General features: G+C 40.2%; 1 protein-coding gene across 4 annotated transcripts in view; it reads left to right on the top strand.

Annotated features, from left to right (window-relative positions):
* Positions 1–20331, top strand: part of PTPRG (protein tyrosine phosphatase receptor type G) — a 775419-nt gene that overhangs the window by 182219 nt on the left and 572869 nt on the right. For all 4 annotated transcript variants that reach the window (XM_069560453.1, XM_069560451.1, XM_069560452.1 and 1 more), the window contains exon 2: positions 19236–19346. In XM_069560453.1, coding sequence (XP_069416554.1) covers positions 19236–19346 — 111 coding nt within the window. The remainder of the gene's footprint in view (positions 1–19235; positions 19347–20331) is intronic.

Raw genomic sequence — 20331 nt, 5'->3', positions numbered from 1 at the left:
ACTCACTCGCTTAAAAGCACCAGGGGGGCACACAGTAACTTACTGAAAATAAGACACGGAAGCAGGAACAATTGGCCTCCCAGCTGAGGGAAGATTAGTGATTGGTGGGGACTCTGGTGGAGAGTCCTGAAACTGTGTCTTGGACCAACTGTTGTCATATGGTTCTGTATGACTTGATATTAATGTTTTTAAACAGAGAAGTAGAGCTTGGATTGTCACATGTCCTTTCCCTTTTGTAAATGTTGGAACTGATCGGCATACATGAAACATTGAACATTGTGATCTGGGCTATATGTAGTGGGCCATCAGTTTGCTGTGTTTGCCTTTGGTTGCTTTAGATTATTCCACAAGAAAGGTAAAGTTGTTCACGGTAGACCATGTCACAAATTAAAGTGATCACAGCATTTTCCTAGTCTTCCTGCTTTTTTTTTTTATGAGACAGTTGTGTTTGGGTGGAGTCATGTAGCCCATTAGTGGTGGTACTTACAATTTTTATGAAAATAGGCTATATTTGTCCATGTTCTTCCACTTTAGGGGTTATAAGGTTTAACACATACTCATTTTTGAAAGACTCGTCACACATTAAAAAAAAAAAGGCATTGATTATTGAAACAGGGGTGGGAAAGAAACCAACATTGTAACAGTGGTTATAGCTATGTTTATTTTCTTTTTTATGGTTTTTAATGTACTCTCTTGTCTGTTTAATGTACTCTGCTCATTAATGTACTTTGCCTAATGTGCTTCTATGACAAATATTTATTGCTTTTATAATCAGAAAAAGCAATAAATGCTATTAAAAAGAGAATATATCATGGGAATGCCTTGACGTGTGATAATATGATTATTGATCAGTTTCATGGCCCCAAGATTGTTGCTAGAAAAGTAATGGTTCATTATTTCATTTGCTCCCTGAAAATGTTGGTGCATCTTATTGTGCTATTTAGGTATGCTTAGATGGGTCTTCCTAGGCCTGTGGTGATTTTGTTGCTGGAATGGGTTTGTGGTTACCGTGGGGCATGTAAGTTGCTGGACCTGCTCCTGGGCAGCTGGCCTGCAAGGGGAGACCGTCTGTTTTGGCAGAGCCAAGGGCTGTCCTACTGGGCTGTAGCCCACCAACTGTTGCAGCCATAGTGCCTCAGCTGTTGTGCGTTTTTACACACTGTTATTAGCCGTGCAGACCTTTATGGTTCAAACCAGGCCACATCTGTTGTCAGTCCCATGACCTTCAAAACCCAAAGCGGAAAGAAATGCAGAACACACTTTTTATCTGAAGCCTTTCTGCAGACATGTCAGTTAACAGGGCTTAGTTAAAAATATTTTTCTAAACTTATTTTGTAAAAGATTTTCATTTTCTTTGCCCTCCTTTAGCAGTGGCTTTTTAAATTAATGATGATTTGAGCAAATTAGTACTCCTTACAGTGTGGTCTGTTGATCTCCTATACTTGATCCCACAAGGAGTTGGTTAAAATATTTATTTTGGAGCCTTACTGTAGACCAAGAGAATTGTGATCTTAGGGGTGTATTCCTTCACCAAAACTTTAAACCAGAGATTTGGACTTTTGGCTTCTCTGGTGGCTCAGACGGTAAAGAATCTGCCTGTAATGCGGGAGAATGCCGGATTTGATCCCTGGGTTGCAAAGATCTCCTGGAGAAGGGAATGGCTACCCATTCCAGTATTCTTGCCTGGAGAATTCCATGGATAAGAGGAGGCTGGTGGGCTACAATCCATAGGGTCACAAAGAGTAAGATACCAGCTGAGCGACTGACAGTTTTCACTTTGGGCTTTTAGGGTTGTGTGATCCCCAGGCAGCTCCTATTGTATCGAGGTAGGCATGAAGTTAGAAAGCCAACACCGAGATACAGGCGACTGGGCACCTTCGGGAATACCGAGGCTTCTTAGAAAGTTTGCTTTTGGTTGTAAGATTTTGGGAATGATCCTAAAGGCATGTGCTGTGCTTAGATGCTCACTCATATCCAACTCTTTATGACCCCATGGACTGTAGCCTGCCAGACGCTTCCGTCCATGGGGATTCTCCAGGCAGGAATACTGGAATGGGTTGCCATGCCCTCCAGGGGATCTTCCCAACCCAGGGATCAAACCCAGGTCTCCCTCATTGAGGGTGAATTCTTTACCAACTGAGCTACCAGGCAAATGCTGATGGTCCTTGCAGAAAGAGCAACTGTGTTCCCAGGGTGAACATAGTGATTCATTAGTTACGTTTTCCGGAAATAGTAATGTCTGAATTGAAATTGTTCTCTTCTCTGTATATGCTCTGTGTCCTCTCAGCTTAGGTCTTCTGAGAAACAGAATGGTCCAAATGCCAAATTCTATGATTTTTTTCTTTTTTCCTATATTCAGTGCCAAGGCATCAGACCTCCAGGCATATTCATGAGCCCTACATTTGCAAAGCTAGAGCAGTGCAGAAAACAGGGGACCAGATCGCTCTATAAAAATCCATCCTCCACAACGTTCCATTGGGTTAGCTTCTTACCCAATAGAAGAGGGAAAAAAGAAGCAATTGAGTTCCTCTCATTTGTGGGACTGGGGTCGGTAGAGAGAAGGAAAAGGAGGGTTTCACCGAATGAGTCTAGGTCACCTTTTGTCTTAGGGGCAGGAGTGTTAGGAGGAAGTAAGCAACATGTTTCCAACAGTTTAGGCAGAGATTCATTTTATACAGTATATTCAAAATATCATTGTGAAATGTATCCCAAACAAAATACTAATGAGATGCTTTATAATAATTTTTTTCTTACTAAGCATTTGAAATCCTTTTGTGTGTTTTATAGCACAGCAGAGTTCAGGGTTGCCCCAGGTGACTCCTGTATTTGACAGTATAGTTGGAAGGGTTTCTTCTCATCCCCAGTTCTCAGTTCAGATGTGAACATATGCCTTTGTGGAACATCCTATTTTTCTGTTGTAGCAAGAATGAGTTGTTTTCTCAGCAGTTAGTTGGTGTTAGGATAATGCCTTCCTGTGTAGGCTGTAGTGTTAGAATTCTCTTTGCAAGCTCTTGTAATAATTTTCAGGAATTATCACTTTTATCATAGTATTTTTAGTTGCAACTAGAGAGTTTTATAGGAGATTCTTTCAGTGTGAAATCTCTTAAAGGACAATAGAAAATACACCGTTTCTTCTGGGGGACACAGGTTGGGGCAACCTCAGTATCTTGAGGGGTCCTTGGAACAGAATGTGTAATATGAGAATGGACCCCAGGTTCAAAGGTCACTGTAGCAGTCCAAACATGTTCTGTGTTAATGTTTAGGTCTCTAATTTTTTTTTCAAAAAAGAACTAAATATGCACCATCTATTTCCCTGTTACAGGCCCTCAGACTTTGTAGGGAGGTCTCAGTGGAGCTTCATTTTCCCTCTTCTCTCTCTTTAAAGTGTCTGGGTTTGAATTCCTCTCTCTGTCCTGTATAGTGTAATGTGACTTTGACAAGGTTCTTAACAATTTTGTGCCTTGGGAACTAGAAAGCTGGGAGGATTTACCCCTCAAAGTTCTGGTGAAGATTAAATGAGATCATCCAGCTGAAGAATGTGGTGCCTCCCAATACATAGTTAAGTATTAAAGAAATATTAGTTATCTCAGCATCTTTATTAATTATTTTTGTTAATTTTAGAGACACAACAGTGCAGGAGGAATTATAGGAATTTTTTTTTTTTGATGTTGAGATAGAGGTTAAAAAAATACTTCTTTCTGAAATATATTAACAACCTTTTTTTTTTTTCTTCTACGGTATCTTTAGCTCCACTCCCCCATTCCATTACTGTTTTGTTCTGGGTTTAGCATTGTTCTACTCTGGGTAAAATGATTTTAATATGAACTCTCTGCTTATAGCATCTCTATTAAAGTCCCTTCTCCCATACTGAGTGAAGGGAAAAGTCCTTAATGTGTTTCACAAAGTCCTTTCTTGGAAACATTGATTCCTGAATAAAACCTGAGAGATCATATATGATTTCTACATTGCCTAAAATATGCAGCCTTTTTGGTTCCATTGTGGGAAATATCAGAAAAATGGTTTGCCGACTGTGGGGTGGTACCAAAGGAAAACCTGAAGTTTCTGCCAGCTTCTAACCCCATCCATTTTCCTCACATTTTCACTTAATACTCACTCACTGATTATGCAGAAATGATATTTAAGAGTGAATGTGTTTAATAAACCTCTGCAAGCAATATTTAAAGGAGTGTTTATTTTTCAAAATTCACTCAGGATTTCTGTAATCTTCAGGCCTGTAGTTCTGGTACATGGTTTGTACAAATTTGTTTCATAGTGTTTTATGGCATATTTTTCTCATCTGCTGTCTAAAAATCAAAGGAACAGTTTGTTCCGTTCAGTTTGCCTGATAGGAGAGCCTCCAAAGATACAAAGTTGCCTTTCGGCATCATTATATTAAAAAAAATATAAAGGAAACTCTTTTTATTCCCCCTCCTAACCCCACTTTGACTATATTGCAGAGTCATAAAAGGATTTACATTGAGAATTGAAATTGTCTCCTTGAAATTGATTTTATTCACCCTCTTGTATACAAATAGGAGAGGAGAACAGAACTGAACTTTCAATTTTGAGCTTAACTCTTCTAAAGTCATAAAACTGCTTTTCCATTTGACTCTTCAAATGGATCTTGCAGTATAATTCGTCAGAGTCAGACGTTTTAGAAAAGGCGCAACCAAAAATGAAAACAAGAATAAAATTGCTTATTTAGTAGTTGCCAGTTGTTCATCAGAAACAGACTTTGGGTTAAATACTTCTTTTTCGTAAAAAAGCAAAATGAGTCTTTTTCATACAGTTGGTTGAAGCCGTTGCTTATAGAGCTAGTTAAAGCTGATTTAGGGATAAATGCTTTAGCCATCTTGATGTGATCTGATGAAAATTTCCATGTGGTTAGAGTTTTTAATTAAATCATTTTATTTAAGATTGTAATAGCCCTTTTCAATTATTTTCCTTGAGACTTGCTTTGTGTTATTTGAAGTTAATAACTCCTCTTGAAGCAAAGCAGAATGCACAATATTTCTTCTGATGATTTCTTTCTGCAGTTGAGAACAAAGCAAACCACATTATTGCTGGAAAGGAAGTGAAGCTAATGCTTAATACAAATGGAGATAACAGAAATCACTTGAAGCCCTGGGATATTCCGAGTATCAACATTAAAGTGGTTGCCTGGGCAGTACTACCCTATTGCTTGGGTAATTTTTTTCTCTTAAATTCCAGGGGCAGATCTACCTTAATTAAATCAAGCCTATGGAGAAGGAAATGGCAACCCACTCCAGTATTCTTGCCTGGAGAATCCCATGGACAGAGAGGCTTGGTGGGCTACAGTCCACGGGTCGCAAAGAGTCAGACACGACTGAGTGACTTCACTTTCACTTCACTATGGAAGGTTTGATTCTCAGTATTTCAGGAAGTAGAAATGGTCCTGTGTATGGACTTAGAATAAAGAAGAGAGAAGTAAGTTGGCAATTTATTGCTCTACCAGTCACAAAGTATATTTGTCCCTGAAAACGTTTTTGTAACTATAGACATTCCTGGATGGTTACTAAGGACAAAATTTCTGTTCTTGTGCAAAGATGAACTCCTGTTGTTTAATTTATTAATTATTCTTCACTCAGGTTCCTTACTGTTCTGTTGCTCACACCTGTGGAAGAGACAGCACTTTTTTTGTCATTGTTGTGACAGTGGAGTGTAGCTTTTGATTTTATTAAAGCAGATAACATAATTTATTCATTAAATTGAGGTAAAATTGGTATAGAATGTGAGTTTCAGCTGTAGAATATTATCATCCTGTGTTTGTATATACTTCAAAGTGATCCCCACCATTAGTTGCCATCCATCACCATGAAGTTCACCCCTATACCCCGTCCCTGTCCCTGTGCTTCCTGCTGCTGCTACTGAATTGCTTCAGTCGTGTCCAACTCTGTGTGACCCCATAGACGGCAGCCCACCAGGCTCCTCTGTCCCTGGGATTTTCCAGGCAAGAACACTGGAGTGGGTTGCCATTGCTTTCTCCCCCTGTGCTCCCTACCCTCCTGCTTTTGTATCTGTGATTTTTGTTGTTGTTTTATATTGTTTATTCATTTGTTTTGCTGTTTAGATTTTATATGAGTGAAATCATTGTGTTTATCTTTTTCTACCTTATTTCACTTAGGATGATACCCTCAAAGCCCACCCATTTTGTTGCAAATGGCAAGATTTTCTTTTTTTTTATGGCTATGTTGTATTCCATCACCTTCTCAGGTGGTGATAGTGGTACAGAACCTGCCTGGAAATTGAGGAGATGCTGCAGGTTGGATCTTTGGATTGGGAAGATCCCTCTGGTATAGGAAATGGCAGCCTGCTCCAATATTCTTGCCTAGGAAATCCCATGGACGGAGGAGCCTGGTAGGCTGCAGTCCATGGGGTCGCTAAGAGTTGGACACGACTGAGCGACTTCACTTTCACTTTTCACTTTTATGCATTGGAGAAGGAAATGGCAACCCACTCCAGTGTTCTTGCCTGGAGAATCCCAGGGACAGGGGAGCCTGGTGGGCTGCTGTCTATGGGGTCGCACAGAGTCAGACATGACTGAAGCGACTTAGCAGCAGCAGCAGCAGAGCGACTTAGCACACAGTCTTCCATGGTGTATCTGCTACATCTTCTTATCCTTTTATCTATCAGTGAACACTTAGCTTGTTTCCATACTTTGGCTGTTGAAAATAATACTGCAGTGGCCATAGCAGTACATATATCCTTTTGATTAGTGTTGTCTTATTCTTTGGATAAATACCCGGAAGTAGAATAACTGGATCATGTGGTAGTTCTGTTTTTAATTTTTAGAGCAATCTCTGTACTGGTTTCTATAGTGGCTGCAGTTTCCAATTCCATACACAATGTAAGAGTTCCCTTTTCTCTACATCCTTGCTACCACCTGTAATTTGCTGTCTTTTGGACAACAGCATTCTGACAGGTGTGAGATGATACATCATTGTTGTTTTGATTTGCATTTCCCTGTTAGTGATGTTGAACATCTTTCCACCTTTTATCTGCCTCTTGACTATCTGTATGTCTTTGGAAAAAAGTCTCTTTGGCTTCTGCCCATGTTTTAAATTGGGTTCTTTTGTTGTTGTTGAGTTACATGAGTTCTTTATTTCTGATATTAATCTTTATTGAATACATCATTCACAAATATCTTCCCTCATTCAGCTGGTTACCTCTTTGTTTCATGGATGCGTCCTTCACTGTGCATAAGCTGTTTAATTTCATGTAGTCCCATCTGTTTATTTTTGCTTGTGTTTCTCTTGACTTTGGAGTCATATCCCCTCCCTTACCGCCTCCATTCGCTTATAGGAATTGTATAGTTTCAGGTCTAACATTCAAGTCTGCAATCCAATTTGAGTTCACGGTTGTGTATGGTGTAATATAGTGGCCTGTTTTAATTCTTTTGCATATGGCTGTCCAGTTTTCCCAGCACCATTTTTTTGAAGAGATTGTTCTTTCCCCATTGTATATCCTTGACTCTTTTGTTGTAAGTTAATTGTCCATATCTGTGTGGGTTTTTTCTGGGCTCTCTAGGGTTTCATTGGTCTGTGTGTCTGCCTTTATGCCAATATAGAGGGTGGTTTTTTGTTTTTTGGTTTTTTTTTGAGAATCATTTGGGGAGGCAGAGAGAAGCCAGTTGGGCTCAAAGCCATATGCTTGTCCATGTTTAAATGATGATAAAATTGCTAAAAAAATTCACCCACCTTCAATATCTATAGTAGGGCAGTGTATACCTCTGCAAGCATTATATATATAGTTATATATAATTTTTTCTTATTAAGATACTGAGAATATAGTTATGCACTATTTGGCTCTAAAAGAAAATATAGTGATAATAAGTATTCTTACCTTCTTTCTTTTCCTCCATTGTGTTTGTAAATAGATGTTTCTGATTTGCCTCTAATTAATTATCTTTTTGCTAATTGGACATGTAAAAGCAATTAATTGCTTGATTAGACTAGTGCAAATCCTAATCCAGGTGAAAAGGTGCAAAGGGGAAAATTATAGAAAGTAATAGTAAAATAAAACTGAAAATAAACCAAGTAGGCTTTTGGTCAGGTGTATGTGAATATTAGGCTACTGTTTGTTTTAAGCTTTCTCTCCATGAACAACCCTTTCCCACCACCGCCCCCACCCTTGACACAGGTGCAAATGTACATTTTATGAATGATGTGTCTTCATTCACCCTGGGGGCCTAGGTGATGAGCCACTGTTTTCTGCTCTTGCCAGTATCCCAGCCAGGGCAGGGTCACCTTTTCAAAGCATACATTGAGGAAAATGTTATACAGTTAGATTATGGTAATGGTTGCACAGCTCTGTAAATATACTAAGGCCCATTATGTATCAAGAAAGCTGTTTTAAAGGAAAGCACGTATGAGACATTGATTGCTTACTTGGAGTCCTTCATTGCTTTCCCAGACTGACTCAGAGCTAATCCTGCAGGGTCTTGCATGTGTTCCTCCTCCTCCCCCTCCTCCCCCTCCTCCTCCCCTTCCTCCTCCTCCTCCCCCTCCCTCTCTCCCTCCTCCTCCCCACACCGGCTCACCAAGCTTCAGCCAGGCTGGCCTCCTTACGCCACCGTCTTTCCTGCCTCAGTATCCTCATCCATGCTCCCCCCGCCCCCCATCTTGACCTCTGTCCTCCCATATGGTGCATCAGTGCCTTCAACTAAAGTGATATCTCCTTTATTGATTGGTCTTTTTACTTTCCTTCCCTACTAGTATTTTTCCCTATTGCATCATGCTTGTTTCTCTTATTTTTTGTATTTGTTTTACCATGTACACAAATGATAGTTTATTTATGGATCGATTGAACCTGCTAGTGGAAAGAAAGCTTCAAGATGGTGGGGGTAATGTTCAGTTCAGTTCAGTTGCTCAGGCGTGTCCGACTCTTTGCTACCCCATGGACTGCAGCACGCCAGGCTTCCCTATATGGTGTGTGTTGTTGATTTCCTTGGTGTTGTCGTATTCTGCCTTGGAAAGACCAGGGATACCTGCCTTACCATGTTTGCTAGAAATCTTCCTTTTGGCAAGAAAGGGTTAGGAGGTCGAGTGGGTATTTTGTTGCCTAGCAGTGGAGAACTCTTGAGACATAGACAGCTGGGGGCCACGGGGTGGCTGGCCAGCTAGGATTTATGTAGTGCCTGTAACGTGGCCCCAGAGGCACCGGCTTCTGGGTTCACTAGGCTAGTCAGGTCTGACCACACTGTGACTGACTGGTGTCTAGGGGAAAGCTGTGTTGTGTCTGGAATGCCTCTGTATGTGACCCCGGAGCCCAGGGCCTGAGGGCTTGTGCCTTCAGTGTGTTTCTACCATCTTCTGTGGTCAGGAATTATCTTAGTGGGTATTTCTGTCACTGTGGAGCTTACTCTCTCCAAATTCTGGAAATGTGCATTATGGCACATTTTGCCAGACTTGATATGATGTGCCATAGTTTTACAATGGGCACCCAACAATACTTAAGTCGAGTTTTTTTCTTTGCCGGTTTCCTTTTGTTCTATGAAAAATGCCCATCTCATTGAATATTTTTCATTCAATATTTCATAGGGACTATATGTATATATATGCCTCAGCTATATAAAAGGCCCAAGTTCTAAAGTTTATTCTTTGTTTCTCGGGGATAAAAAGTTGTCAGGCAGTCCCAGCTATAAATTTTAAACAAAAGAAAATATGAATGAAGGAAATTTATTAATTAGTGTCTCAGTTTGTTTCCCTAACTGAAATTTAACTTTGTATTTCTTTCTGCTTTAATGTAAGAGACTTTCTTTTTACAGACACATTACCAATGTTTGTATAATTATAATTGGATATTTTCCACATCATGTTAGGAAAATCACTCTACTTTTTTCTGGTGGAACTATCAGAACATGATTTTATCTCAGACAATTGGCAGTAGCGGTGGGAGGAGTGGCTTTGACAAATTCTTTCTTTTGAAATTGTTAGGGTTTTAGTTTTCAGAGGCCCATGGAGAAACTGTATCACTTGTGATGCTTATTTAGTTTTGAGCAGGTGGAGTAACTATTAATTCACAGATGTTGTTATGAATCCTAAAACTCAGTTTTGTGAAGAATTGCTGTAGCGTAGGGTCAGTTATGCAGGCTTGAGAGGAATATCTGGTTCAAGGCTATCTGTTCATAACAAAAGTTACATGCCTTTTTTGAATAATTGTACCTAAGCCACAGCATTATTGGAAGAAGTATGTGAGTCACTATGTTGATGGTACTTTTAATAGTGCCTTTTTCATAGACAAAGACTGAGTTAGTAACTAACTTATTACTGAGTTAGGCCATCGGTGGAAAACCCAGGTGCCTATAGAAACTAGATAAGAAATATACATCACCAATGGGACTGGATGGGGTCATGATTCTTCTCTGAAGACCTACTCACTGCTTATATAGCATAGTTTTTTCTGTTTGAGAACAAAGTTCAGATTTCTCATTAATAAACACAGATATTAGAGTTCTTTCTCAGACTTTCATGTTGACAAGTAGTTAAACACATGTATACACATTCAGTGGGTGAAACAAAACATCTGAGTCCATGCCTGCATTCACCATGGTGGCCACCAGCTGGGATGGCTAAGCTGAATCTGCCAGTTCTGTTGATCACTAAGGATTCAAACAGGTGGCACAGGTGTAAAACGAGACGTACAGATTTCTGGCAGTTGATACTATTACAATATTATCTATGTATGATCTTCCCAAGAATTTTGTAGAATCTAGAGACTTGATTCTTTGAGAACCAAGCAGTAGTAAAATGGATTGGGAGGGTTGCTTATTTCTGTATGATGTCTGAAGTCAGGAGGCCAGTTCTTTTTTAGGAGGGTGCCTCTGAGCAAGAGTGAACAGAGATATTTCTCAGATTTTCATTACACATGTGATGAGCCCCCATTTAAATCAGTTATTTACGTGTACCTTTTCTCAGATCTACTGTGAAGTGTGTTTTTTTATTTCTGAACTTTTAAAAACTGACATAGTTGAGAGCAGATGAATCACTCTAGTTTTTTGGGTCTCTTTTAGCTCTGTCAGATTTAAAAAGAAAAAAATTCTTCCTTTTTTTAATCAGTGTTATTTTAGTGTAAAATGTGGAAGAGAAGTTCATTATTTTGCCTCTCTACCTGTCTGAAGCCATTTTTACAAGCCTGTAAAAATGTTTTCTATTTCCCAGCCCTAGGATACTATATTGCTGTGTGATTTCTTCTTTCTTTGAACTACCTTTGAGTTTTAGTAATCTGTTTTACTTAAAAATTTCATGGCTCTTTATTAGGTATCTCTATCACTTTAGATCATGAAAAATACTTTTTTTGTTATAGTTGGGACAGTAAGTACATTTGTATGTGATAAAATAGGTAATCTACTGTAATAGAGTCTATTGTATTTGAGGTTAGCTCAGTATCACAAACAACTGGAGGGAACATTTGTAATGCAGTAGTTACAAAGGAATGCACTTTTTGATTCTACTTTTTGGGAAGCTCACTAAGTACTTTTCCTGCAATTAATTGAAATACAGTCACAAAAGGAGATGAGAGCCTGATGGAATATTTAATTACTTTAACTATAATTTGATACTTTTGCCCATTGTAGTCACAAAAAAGATAAAGATTTATTCATTTTAGACTATTGTGTGGGACTTAATGTTCTTAAATGCACTCTAAAATTTAGAGAAAATTATACTTGATAGAGATTTCATCATCCTTGAGGGATCTTTAATTTGTTTGTTGTATGAGCAGTTATAATAGATATAAACAGGCTGCTTAACTGCTTGTCTGCCATTCTGGAAATAGACATTCTGCATTTGAAAATGTGAGTGCTTATTACTAGTATTGTAGTGGGCTTCTTTTTGGCAGTAACTCTTGACAGAGAACTAGGACTCTTAATATGAGAACCATCCATCCATTGTCCTAAGTAATTCTCATCCTGGCACTGGGGAACCAGAATTTCTTTGACGTTTTCATTTTTGGATGGAAGCTAACCAATTCTCCCAGGCTACTAAGTCCCTTTGGAATTACCTAGAACTGGACATATAGTTAAGTGGAAATATCCTCAAGTGTCACTACACATTTTGTTTTGGATACAAGATATGTGACTGTGTTGTAGATGGAGTTTGGAGCTGTTCTCTTCATAAACAGACTCTGGTTTCCCCTTTACATAACTACCATCACACCCCCATTCCCCTATATCATAACTTTGCTGTGCTAAAGTGGACATTGTTATTCATTTTGGTAAGATGAAACAGTAACGTGGAGGAAGAGTGTGGTCATTTTGAAAGACTTGGTGGCCACTGTTTTCCTTTCTTTGGAGGCACCTCTGACTTTCTTTCATTTTCACATATATAAATGCATGTGTAAATGGAATCCTTTTGTCAAAAACAGACATTAATTAACAGACTCTGTAATTTGTTTACACATTTGTAATTTTGAAAGAGAACATTATTTATCCATCCGTAACTACTTATTTTTATGTAGCTTCAGTGTTCTTTCTCTCACAGGGAAACCTATGGAAAGACATCTATGTCAGGAACGTTATTTAATATGGTGTTAAATGAGCTGGTCTCTTTGTGTGAGAAATACTCAGCCAGCAAGTTAACATGACTTGAAACTTTCTGTCCCCTCTCAAGTCAACATTTCTGTAAAATACCGAGAGTAAAGAATGACACCAAATCCTTCTGAAGATATTGTTACGGCAGATGGGATACACAGACAGCTGCCTTTATATTCCCAGAATAAAAACATTTATTGTTACAAACTCTGTCCGGTGGCTCTGGGAAATAAAATCATGCACATAGGAAATCATTTTGTTGATATCTTCTGTGGTAGGTAAGCTCTTAGGATATTTTTGTAGGAAAGGATTGGGCCCTTGGGTCTGGAAACGTTTTTATCTTTTTCGCTTTAGGCTGGAAATGAGGTAGGCTCTGTAAAGTTGTGAGAGGTGATAGAGTTTATGAAGACTCCCTGATGAAAAGACCCGTCACTCAGTCAGCTTTATGCATAACAACCAACCTAAGATTCCCCCTGCTGAGTGAGACCTGGGAATCATTGGCTAGTTAATGCTATTGGTTTTGAAATCTCTACTTTTATCCTGTCAGCATTGAGAGACACATTCTCCTGGATGATGGGAGTAGCTGGATTTTCCTTTTGTAAAATCGTCTTGTCATATTATTATTATACTATCCAGACTCTTGAAAGCTATCTGAGTTTAATACTCCTCATGTCCAGGTTTGTTATCTGCGTGTGTGTGTGTGTGTGTTGGTTCAAGTGTCATCAGACACAACCTCTTTGAAGAGGAGTGCATAGCAGTATATAGTGTTGGGCATTCTTTCTGTCTTCTCCACCTGTTATATCACTGTGAACCCAACCACTGCAAGCTCTCCTGAGCTTCTTGCTCTCAAATGACTTCACCTCCATAAACCATAGTGGGCTTGGTGCTGCAGAACTCGGAAGAATATGGAATGTATGTTTGCATAATACCAACTCCTCCTTCTTGATAGTCACCTGATAACCATAGGCAGATTTATACTTCCTATCTGTTCTGAGAAGTAGAACTGGATATTTTCATAAGCATGCCCCATTTTTAATTGTGTAATTAAGTTGCTGACATAAGCAAGTAAGCAATTTCACATTAAGGTAAGGATCTGTAAAGGCATGCATTTACATAATTTAATTTTCTGCACAGAAGATATTGAAAATCAATAGCATGATTCATAACCTCACCATATCATTGCCATGCTGCCGTTGGTTGGCTGTTGGAGTTCAGAAGAGTGCAGAGAGTATTAAAATTGATTGAATTTGGTATGCTGAGTCTGTATCTTTACTTGGGAACCACAGATTGTTTCTTTTTGTAAATCTTTGCTCCTTGCCAGTGAGACGTTAGGTTGCTTAATATACTCTGTATACAGTTTTTGACTGCTGTTCAAATAATTTTTAAAAGTTGCTTTTAGGGAGCACTTTGTCATACGATCAAAATACATTTGAAGAAGGGACTTGAAATTGTGTTTTCAATTATGCGATACAAGTAATACATGATTATGTTATCATGAGGGGGAAAAAATCACACACTACTGACATAGAATAAAAGGAAAAACTAAATATAGTTACCTTTAATGAATAGTTGCTGTGTTAAAAGATATCTGGTGCTGGGGTGGTAAAGATCTTTGCTACCTGGTTCATTTCTGAGATGCTTCCTAAAAATTGCCTGTTAGATCCTCCAGCTAGTTCCTTCTAGCTTCATGTTTTAGATGTTTGCTCTTTCTGATAGGTGAGCAGTGATTAAAAAGCGAGACACTAGGGAAGAAGACAGTGTTTTTGCTTATGGCTCATGAAAGCGCACATTAACATACACACATACACACACACACACACACACACACACACATACACACACTCTAGACTCTAACATAGGCACCATCGGTTTTTCTGGTGTTTGTGTGTTCATTCAATCACTCCAGTCACTCATTACTGAGTGCATCCCATATATCAAGCTCTGTCGTGTGAGGTAGGTTGAGAGCTCCTTGTCTCAGGGACCTTGGCGCTCTTTTACAGCATGTCCTTCCAAAGCAAGTCTCCTGCCCATTCTCACCTTGCTGGGTTCAGCCTATGTCATTCGTCAGTACTTTGGGGTATGTGATGACCAAGTTAACCCACCATCCGTGGGATGGCCTCGCCCTCTGTCACTTCTGGTCTGTTTGTCTTTATACAGCAAAGCCATGCCCCTTACTTTTGGCCCAAGCGAAACAGATGCCTTGCGCTACCTTGGGATGTGTTTGGATGGCTAGGAAAATAACTGCACTTCGGGGAATGGGTTCTGTTACTTCACACAGTCAGGGGAGCATCTTCTGATGTGTACCTCCCTTGTGTCTTGAGTTGGACATACCTTTGTGGACGTGCTTTATCACTAATAGTTTAGTGGGCTTGGAGAGCTGCCGGGTGTGAGACCCTAAAACCTATGGCTTGTATGCAGTCAGTTAAAGAGTGTTGGGATTACTGTCTCCTTCTAAGTACTTGGCTAAAGTACTTATCTGATGAAGCTTTGGACTCTAGCGCCACACTGCCGGCAGGATGGGTAATGCAACTGCTGGTGGGCTTTGTTCTCCTTTGCTGCTCCCTAATATTCTCAAAGGTTCTGGGGCTTCCCAGGTGGCACTAGTGGTTAAGAAACTGCCTGCCAATGCAGGAAACACAGGAGATATGGGTTGATCCCTGAGTCAGGAAGATCCCTTGGAGGAGGAAATGGCAACCTACTCCAATATTCTTAGGGTTTCCCTGATATCTCAGTTGGTAAATAATCCATCTGCAATGCAGGAGACCAAGGGAAAGCCTACCCACTCTGGTATTCTTGGGCTTCCCTTGTGGCTCAGCTGGTAAAGAATGCTCCTGCAATGTGTGGGACCTGGGTTCAATCCCTGGGCTGGGAAGATCCCCTGGAGAAGGGAAAAGCTACCCACTCCAGTATTCTGGCCTGGAGAATTCCGTGGATTGTAGAGTCCATGGGGTCACAAAGAGTCAGACACGACTGAGCAACTTCTACTTTTCACTTTCCAAATCCTGTCATGGACAGAGGAGCGTGGTAGGCTACAGTCCATAGAATCACATAGAGTCAGACATAACTGAATCGACTTAGCATGCACACATGCTTCATGTATGACTGACTGAGAAATAAAACACTTTCTAGCAAAAAAAAAAACAACAGCTGGGGATACTAGGTATGGAGACTATGATTCTAGTGGGTCTGGTATAAAGTGTATAAATTAATATCCTTAAGGATAACCTCATTCCGTCTTTACTTTTATACCTGGTTCATTTGTTTGTGAGCATAATCTGGCTGGAACTCTGGTTCGGTTCAGATTTGTCTTAACTGCTCAGGGTGACGCCACACTGGTGTGATTCTTGCAGTAGGCTATTCATTTCTTTGGCCAGGTCTTTACTAAAATTAAGATAGGCCTATTTAACCTGGCAAGTTACAGGCTGTGAGCGTGAGTGGACAGTGTCACAATGAACAGGGCCTAACGTCCAGCTCTGCAGGGAGGTTTGTCATTCTTATCGCTGGTTGAAAAATAGAATAGCTTGGAAAATGTTTAGCAACAACAACAACAACAAATACTGCTATTTTGCTTCCACACCTTAGACTAAAGATGAATCTCTGGAGGCAGGGTCCAGTGCATAGGGTCGTTAGTTTTGTACTGTTTTTAAAGCAGCTTGGGTTGAGAGAACTCTAGTCCAGCAATAGCATTTTCTGCATGGAAAAACTGATTATTGGGTATTGTATCCTGTTTGAAGGTCACCAAGGTCATGTTAGTGACATTGGAGGAAAAGTAAGCATTGGTGGGTAATTGGTCATGTAACTATAAGCCTTCCAGGGGTTGATTTCAAATTGGCTTTGTCCTGATCTTCAATTTTTTCAACCGAATTGATCCATAGATTTTGCATTTTCTGGCTTGGTTTCATTTTGAGCACCTTTGCTGATCCTGTGCTCGACCCTCAACCACCCCCATGAGGCTTCAACTTTTGTCATAATACCTTCAGCAAGAGAGAGAAGACTCTGTCTGACTGGCTGGTGTCCCCATTCCCAAACATATATATCACTAAGCTAAACCTACCAACCTCACAAGATTGGTATAAAGGATGACACCAGGTACTATGAGCAAAGCACATTTTTCAGCTTTGGCATGTGGTGCTTTTTAAATACCTGATAACATAGTCGAAATTTGTTGCAGTGTCTCTGTTTTTGGTAATCTTCATACCCTACTCCACCGGCTAGGTCACAAGTCATGGATGGGACAGCCAGTTCTGTTGCCCTGGCAGCTCCAAAGGTGGGCTTTGTTTGACTTACTCTCCTGAATCACTGTAAACCATGCCCCTGGCCCCAGTGGTATGTATGGGAACGGGGGCACGGTTTTTACTCATTGTCCTCATGCAAAGAGGAAGGATTATTTGGGAGTAATTATTTAGAGTGAATTAGCTCTAAGAACGGAGAAGGCAATGGCACCCCACTCCAGTACTCTTGCCTGGAAAATCTCATGGACGGAGGAGCCTGGAAGGCTGCAGTCCATGGGGTCGCTGAGGGTCGGACACGACTGAGTGACTTCACTTTCACTTTTCACTTTTTGCACTGGAGAAGGAAGTGGCAACCCACTCCAGTGTTCTTGCCTGGAGAATCCCAGGGACGGGGAAGCCTGGTGGGCTGCTGTCTATGGGGTCGCGCAGAGTCAGACACGACTGAAGTGACTTAGCAGCAGCTGTAAGAAGTGTAGTAAACAGATACATAAAATGTCTCCCATATACACAGAAATAAGCTGAACAATTTAGGAAACTTTTTAATGGGTATTTGGCTATGTCGGTGAACCTCAGTTTCCCTATCTGTAAAATAGAGCTAAAAATAGCAACCTCATAGGGTCATTATGAAGACAACACAAGTTACTATGAACAGACCATGAAGTCGACCAACTAGTTTGCTTTAGTGGAGGAAAGAAATAGATGAAGAGATGGGAAATTTTGTTTTTGATCCCTGGAAACTTAGAATGATCCACTTCCTGAGATTCTGAATGGCTTACCTGCAAGAGTATAGGATGGATTAGATCATACGTACCTAAACCGTCACCATTCTTATAAAATGGTTAGTACCTTAGGTTTTGACTCTGTCATTCAGGACCAAACAGTGGGCATACATGACGCCCGGTTTACTTTGCTGATGTGTGTTTGGATTTTATAAGATTCTCACTTCCCTCCAAAGGGCTTGTATTTGTGGGGTAGCTCTTGTTCAAGCTTTATTTCTTTTAAAGCCAGTCTTGGCAACTGACATACAAGCCTAAAGTATAATACTTATGTATTTCCTGATTTTCCTTCATGACCATCACATTGTGGACAAAATTAATGCCATCATGGTGACATGATTATTATTATCACTACTCTGGCTAATTTGTAATAGAGACTGTATTGTGCTTTCCTGGTGCCTTCAGAGTCTTAAACTGAGTATATAGTTCCTCTAACCATTTTCCTTGCTTTTCAAAGGCACACTTGATTTTGTTTGGGTGCATTTAAATATTAACACAGACAGCTGGGATGTATTGTTTGAAGTGTAGTTCCAATTCATTTTGGATTCTGGGCACCTGTGATACTTGTCTTCTGACACATCAGTGCAGTCAGGTGTGGGCACACCACAGAAGAAATTTGCATCCATGAAGTGGTTGGGAGGGGAGGGCTTTGAACACTATAGCAGGCAGATGGAAGCTCTTGATAATGGGGTAGAAAATTGGATTCATTTTGAGTTTTCAAAGGAACGCATCATTAAACAGTGCTTCTTTTCTGAGCATTGCTGGCCTTGGAGGGTTTCAAGTTTCATATCTTCAGATATAATAGGTGACTCTCTGGGATCCAGAGTTTGTGGAGGACTGGTTCTTAACCATGGGGTGGCTCCCAGGCCTGACACTGTGCTGTGTTTGGATGGTAGAGGCCCGAGCTTTGTGGCATGCATGCTTATGTTGGATTCCTTGATCTGCTGCATACTCAGTGTCCCTGAGTGTTCATTCCTCCATCTGTAAAAGAGATGGAATGACTCCTTGCTCAATGAATATTAAATACGGCTGGAAGCATATTGCACCTAGGATATAGGCTTATACACACAGTTGGAGCCAAAACTGCGAGTTCCAGGTCTACTAGCTGTTAAAGTTACTCAACTACTCTAAGCTTTATTTTGCTTATCCATAGAATGGGCCCGTTACTGAAACACTGCATCTGTTGCGTGGTGGTGTGTTGCAAATTATATAAGATAATGCATGTAAAGGGTTTAGTGCACCTCAGGTTCATGGTACGGAGAAAAGTTTCACTGTAGTTTGGTCAGACGGTGAAGAATCTGCCTGCCGGTGCAGGAGACCAGGATTCGAACCCTGGGTCAAGAAGATCTTGGAGAAGTGAATGGCAACCCACTCCAGTATTCTTACCTGGAAATGCCCCCGAACAGAGGAGCCTGGCAGGCTACAATCTGTGGGGTCGCGAAGAGTTGGACATGCCTGAGCGACCTAACACATACACAAGCTATTGTTAGTATTAATGATGGTCCTTGTAATCTCTTGAGGTTCTCCTGTAGTTGCTCTTCTATGAAGTCAGGAAGTTCTATTCAGCTACCACAAGGTCTGTGCTTCCAGGCGGTCACAGGGCTGTGTGCATTTGACACCACTCCCATGTGCAGCAGGGTGACGGCTTTGACTCACTGTGCCTCTCCTGTCTTGCAGCGTTGACGGAGGGCTACGTGGGGACCCTGCACGAGAACAGACAGGGCAGCTCGGTGCAGGCGCAGATCCGCAGGCGCAAGGCTTCCGGCGACCCGTACTGGGCCTACTCGGGTAAGTTGCCTTGTTCCCATTGCGATCATACGGGCCAGTTCACGTCCCATTACACTCAAAGGCACACTTTTAATCAGTTTCACGCCTGATTTCTGTTTGTTCAAACCTTTTGTAGTTCCCTGAAAGTTGAAATATTCAAGCCTGTTTTTCCTCAAGCTGATAAACCTTAATTTATCTCTCCCACCTGTTTCCTCAACCTGCCTTTTCCCCTCAATTTGCATTTATTTCTGAACTTTACTTGTTAATGAGTTATTGTACCAAACTTGTAATTTTCCAAAAGACGTGGCCTTTTCTTGTCTCTTCCCAGAGGCTGTGATTTCAGAGAGCAGAAAATATAAGCTTTGTCTCGAGCTGCTAAATATCTGCTAAATATTGCAAAGCATCACGTATCAAAACGACCTATTATGCTTTAATCTAAGAAATGCAACTTTATTTTCTGATCAGATCTTGCTAGTTTTATATATTTCAGCCCACTGCGATATTTCTGTAGCCTTTTTCAAGTTTTGTTTTCACTTTTTGCCTTCGAGTCAGTGAAGAGAGAGTACATATTGTTAACAACTCTGAATACTACTTTGGAAATAATTTTCTTACATTTTAAGGGGCAGAAAAAAAATCTACAAGAATATACAGGCCTTTTCTGGTTTATGCGTCTAACAACTAACAAAAAGAAGACAGGTGGATTGTTATTTCTAAAAGAGATTCTGATGCTCAAAAATATATGGGAAATGTATTTTTAGCTAATTAAGGAGGAATTCTTGAGCAAGATAGACCACTTTGGAAATCACTATAGCACTGAATAATTCAAATTTTTTTTATGAAAGTGCTTGGAGGCACAGAGTATTAGTCTCAATAATAAATGTACGCATTTTCTATGTTGTTGCTCATAGAACTGAAAGGTATTATTGTCATGATTATACCTTGGTCTTAAACCCTGAATTTCCACCTGCAAATCCTGTTAAGTTTATGTCAGTATAAAATTTATAGG

The sequence above is a fragment of the Ovis canadensis genome, chromosome 19 (genome assembly GCF_042477335.2).
Source record: "Ovis canadensis isolate MfBH-ARS-UI-01 breed Bighorn chromosome 19, ARS-UI_OviCan_v2, whole genome shotgun sequence".
NCBI lineage: Eukaryota > Metazoa > Chordata > Mammalia > Artiodactyla > Bovidae > Ovis > Ovis canadensis.
Note: the sequence above shows the minus strand (reverse complement) of the source record. Positions and strands in the feature narration are given on the sequence as shown.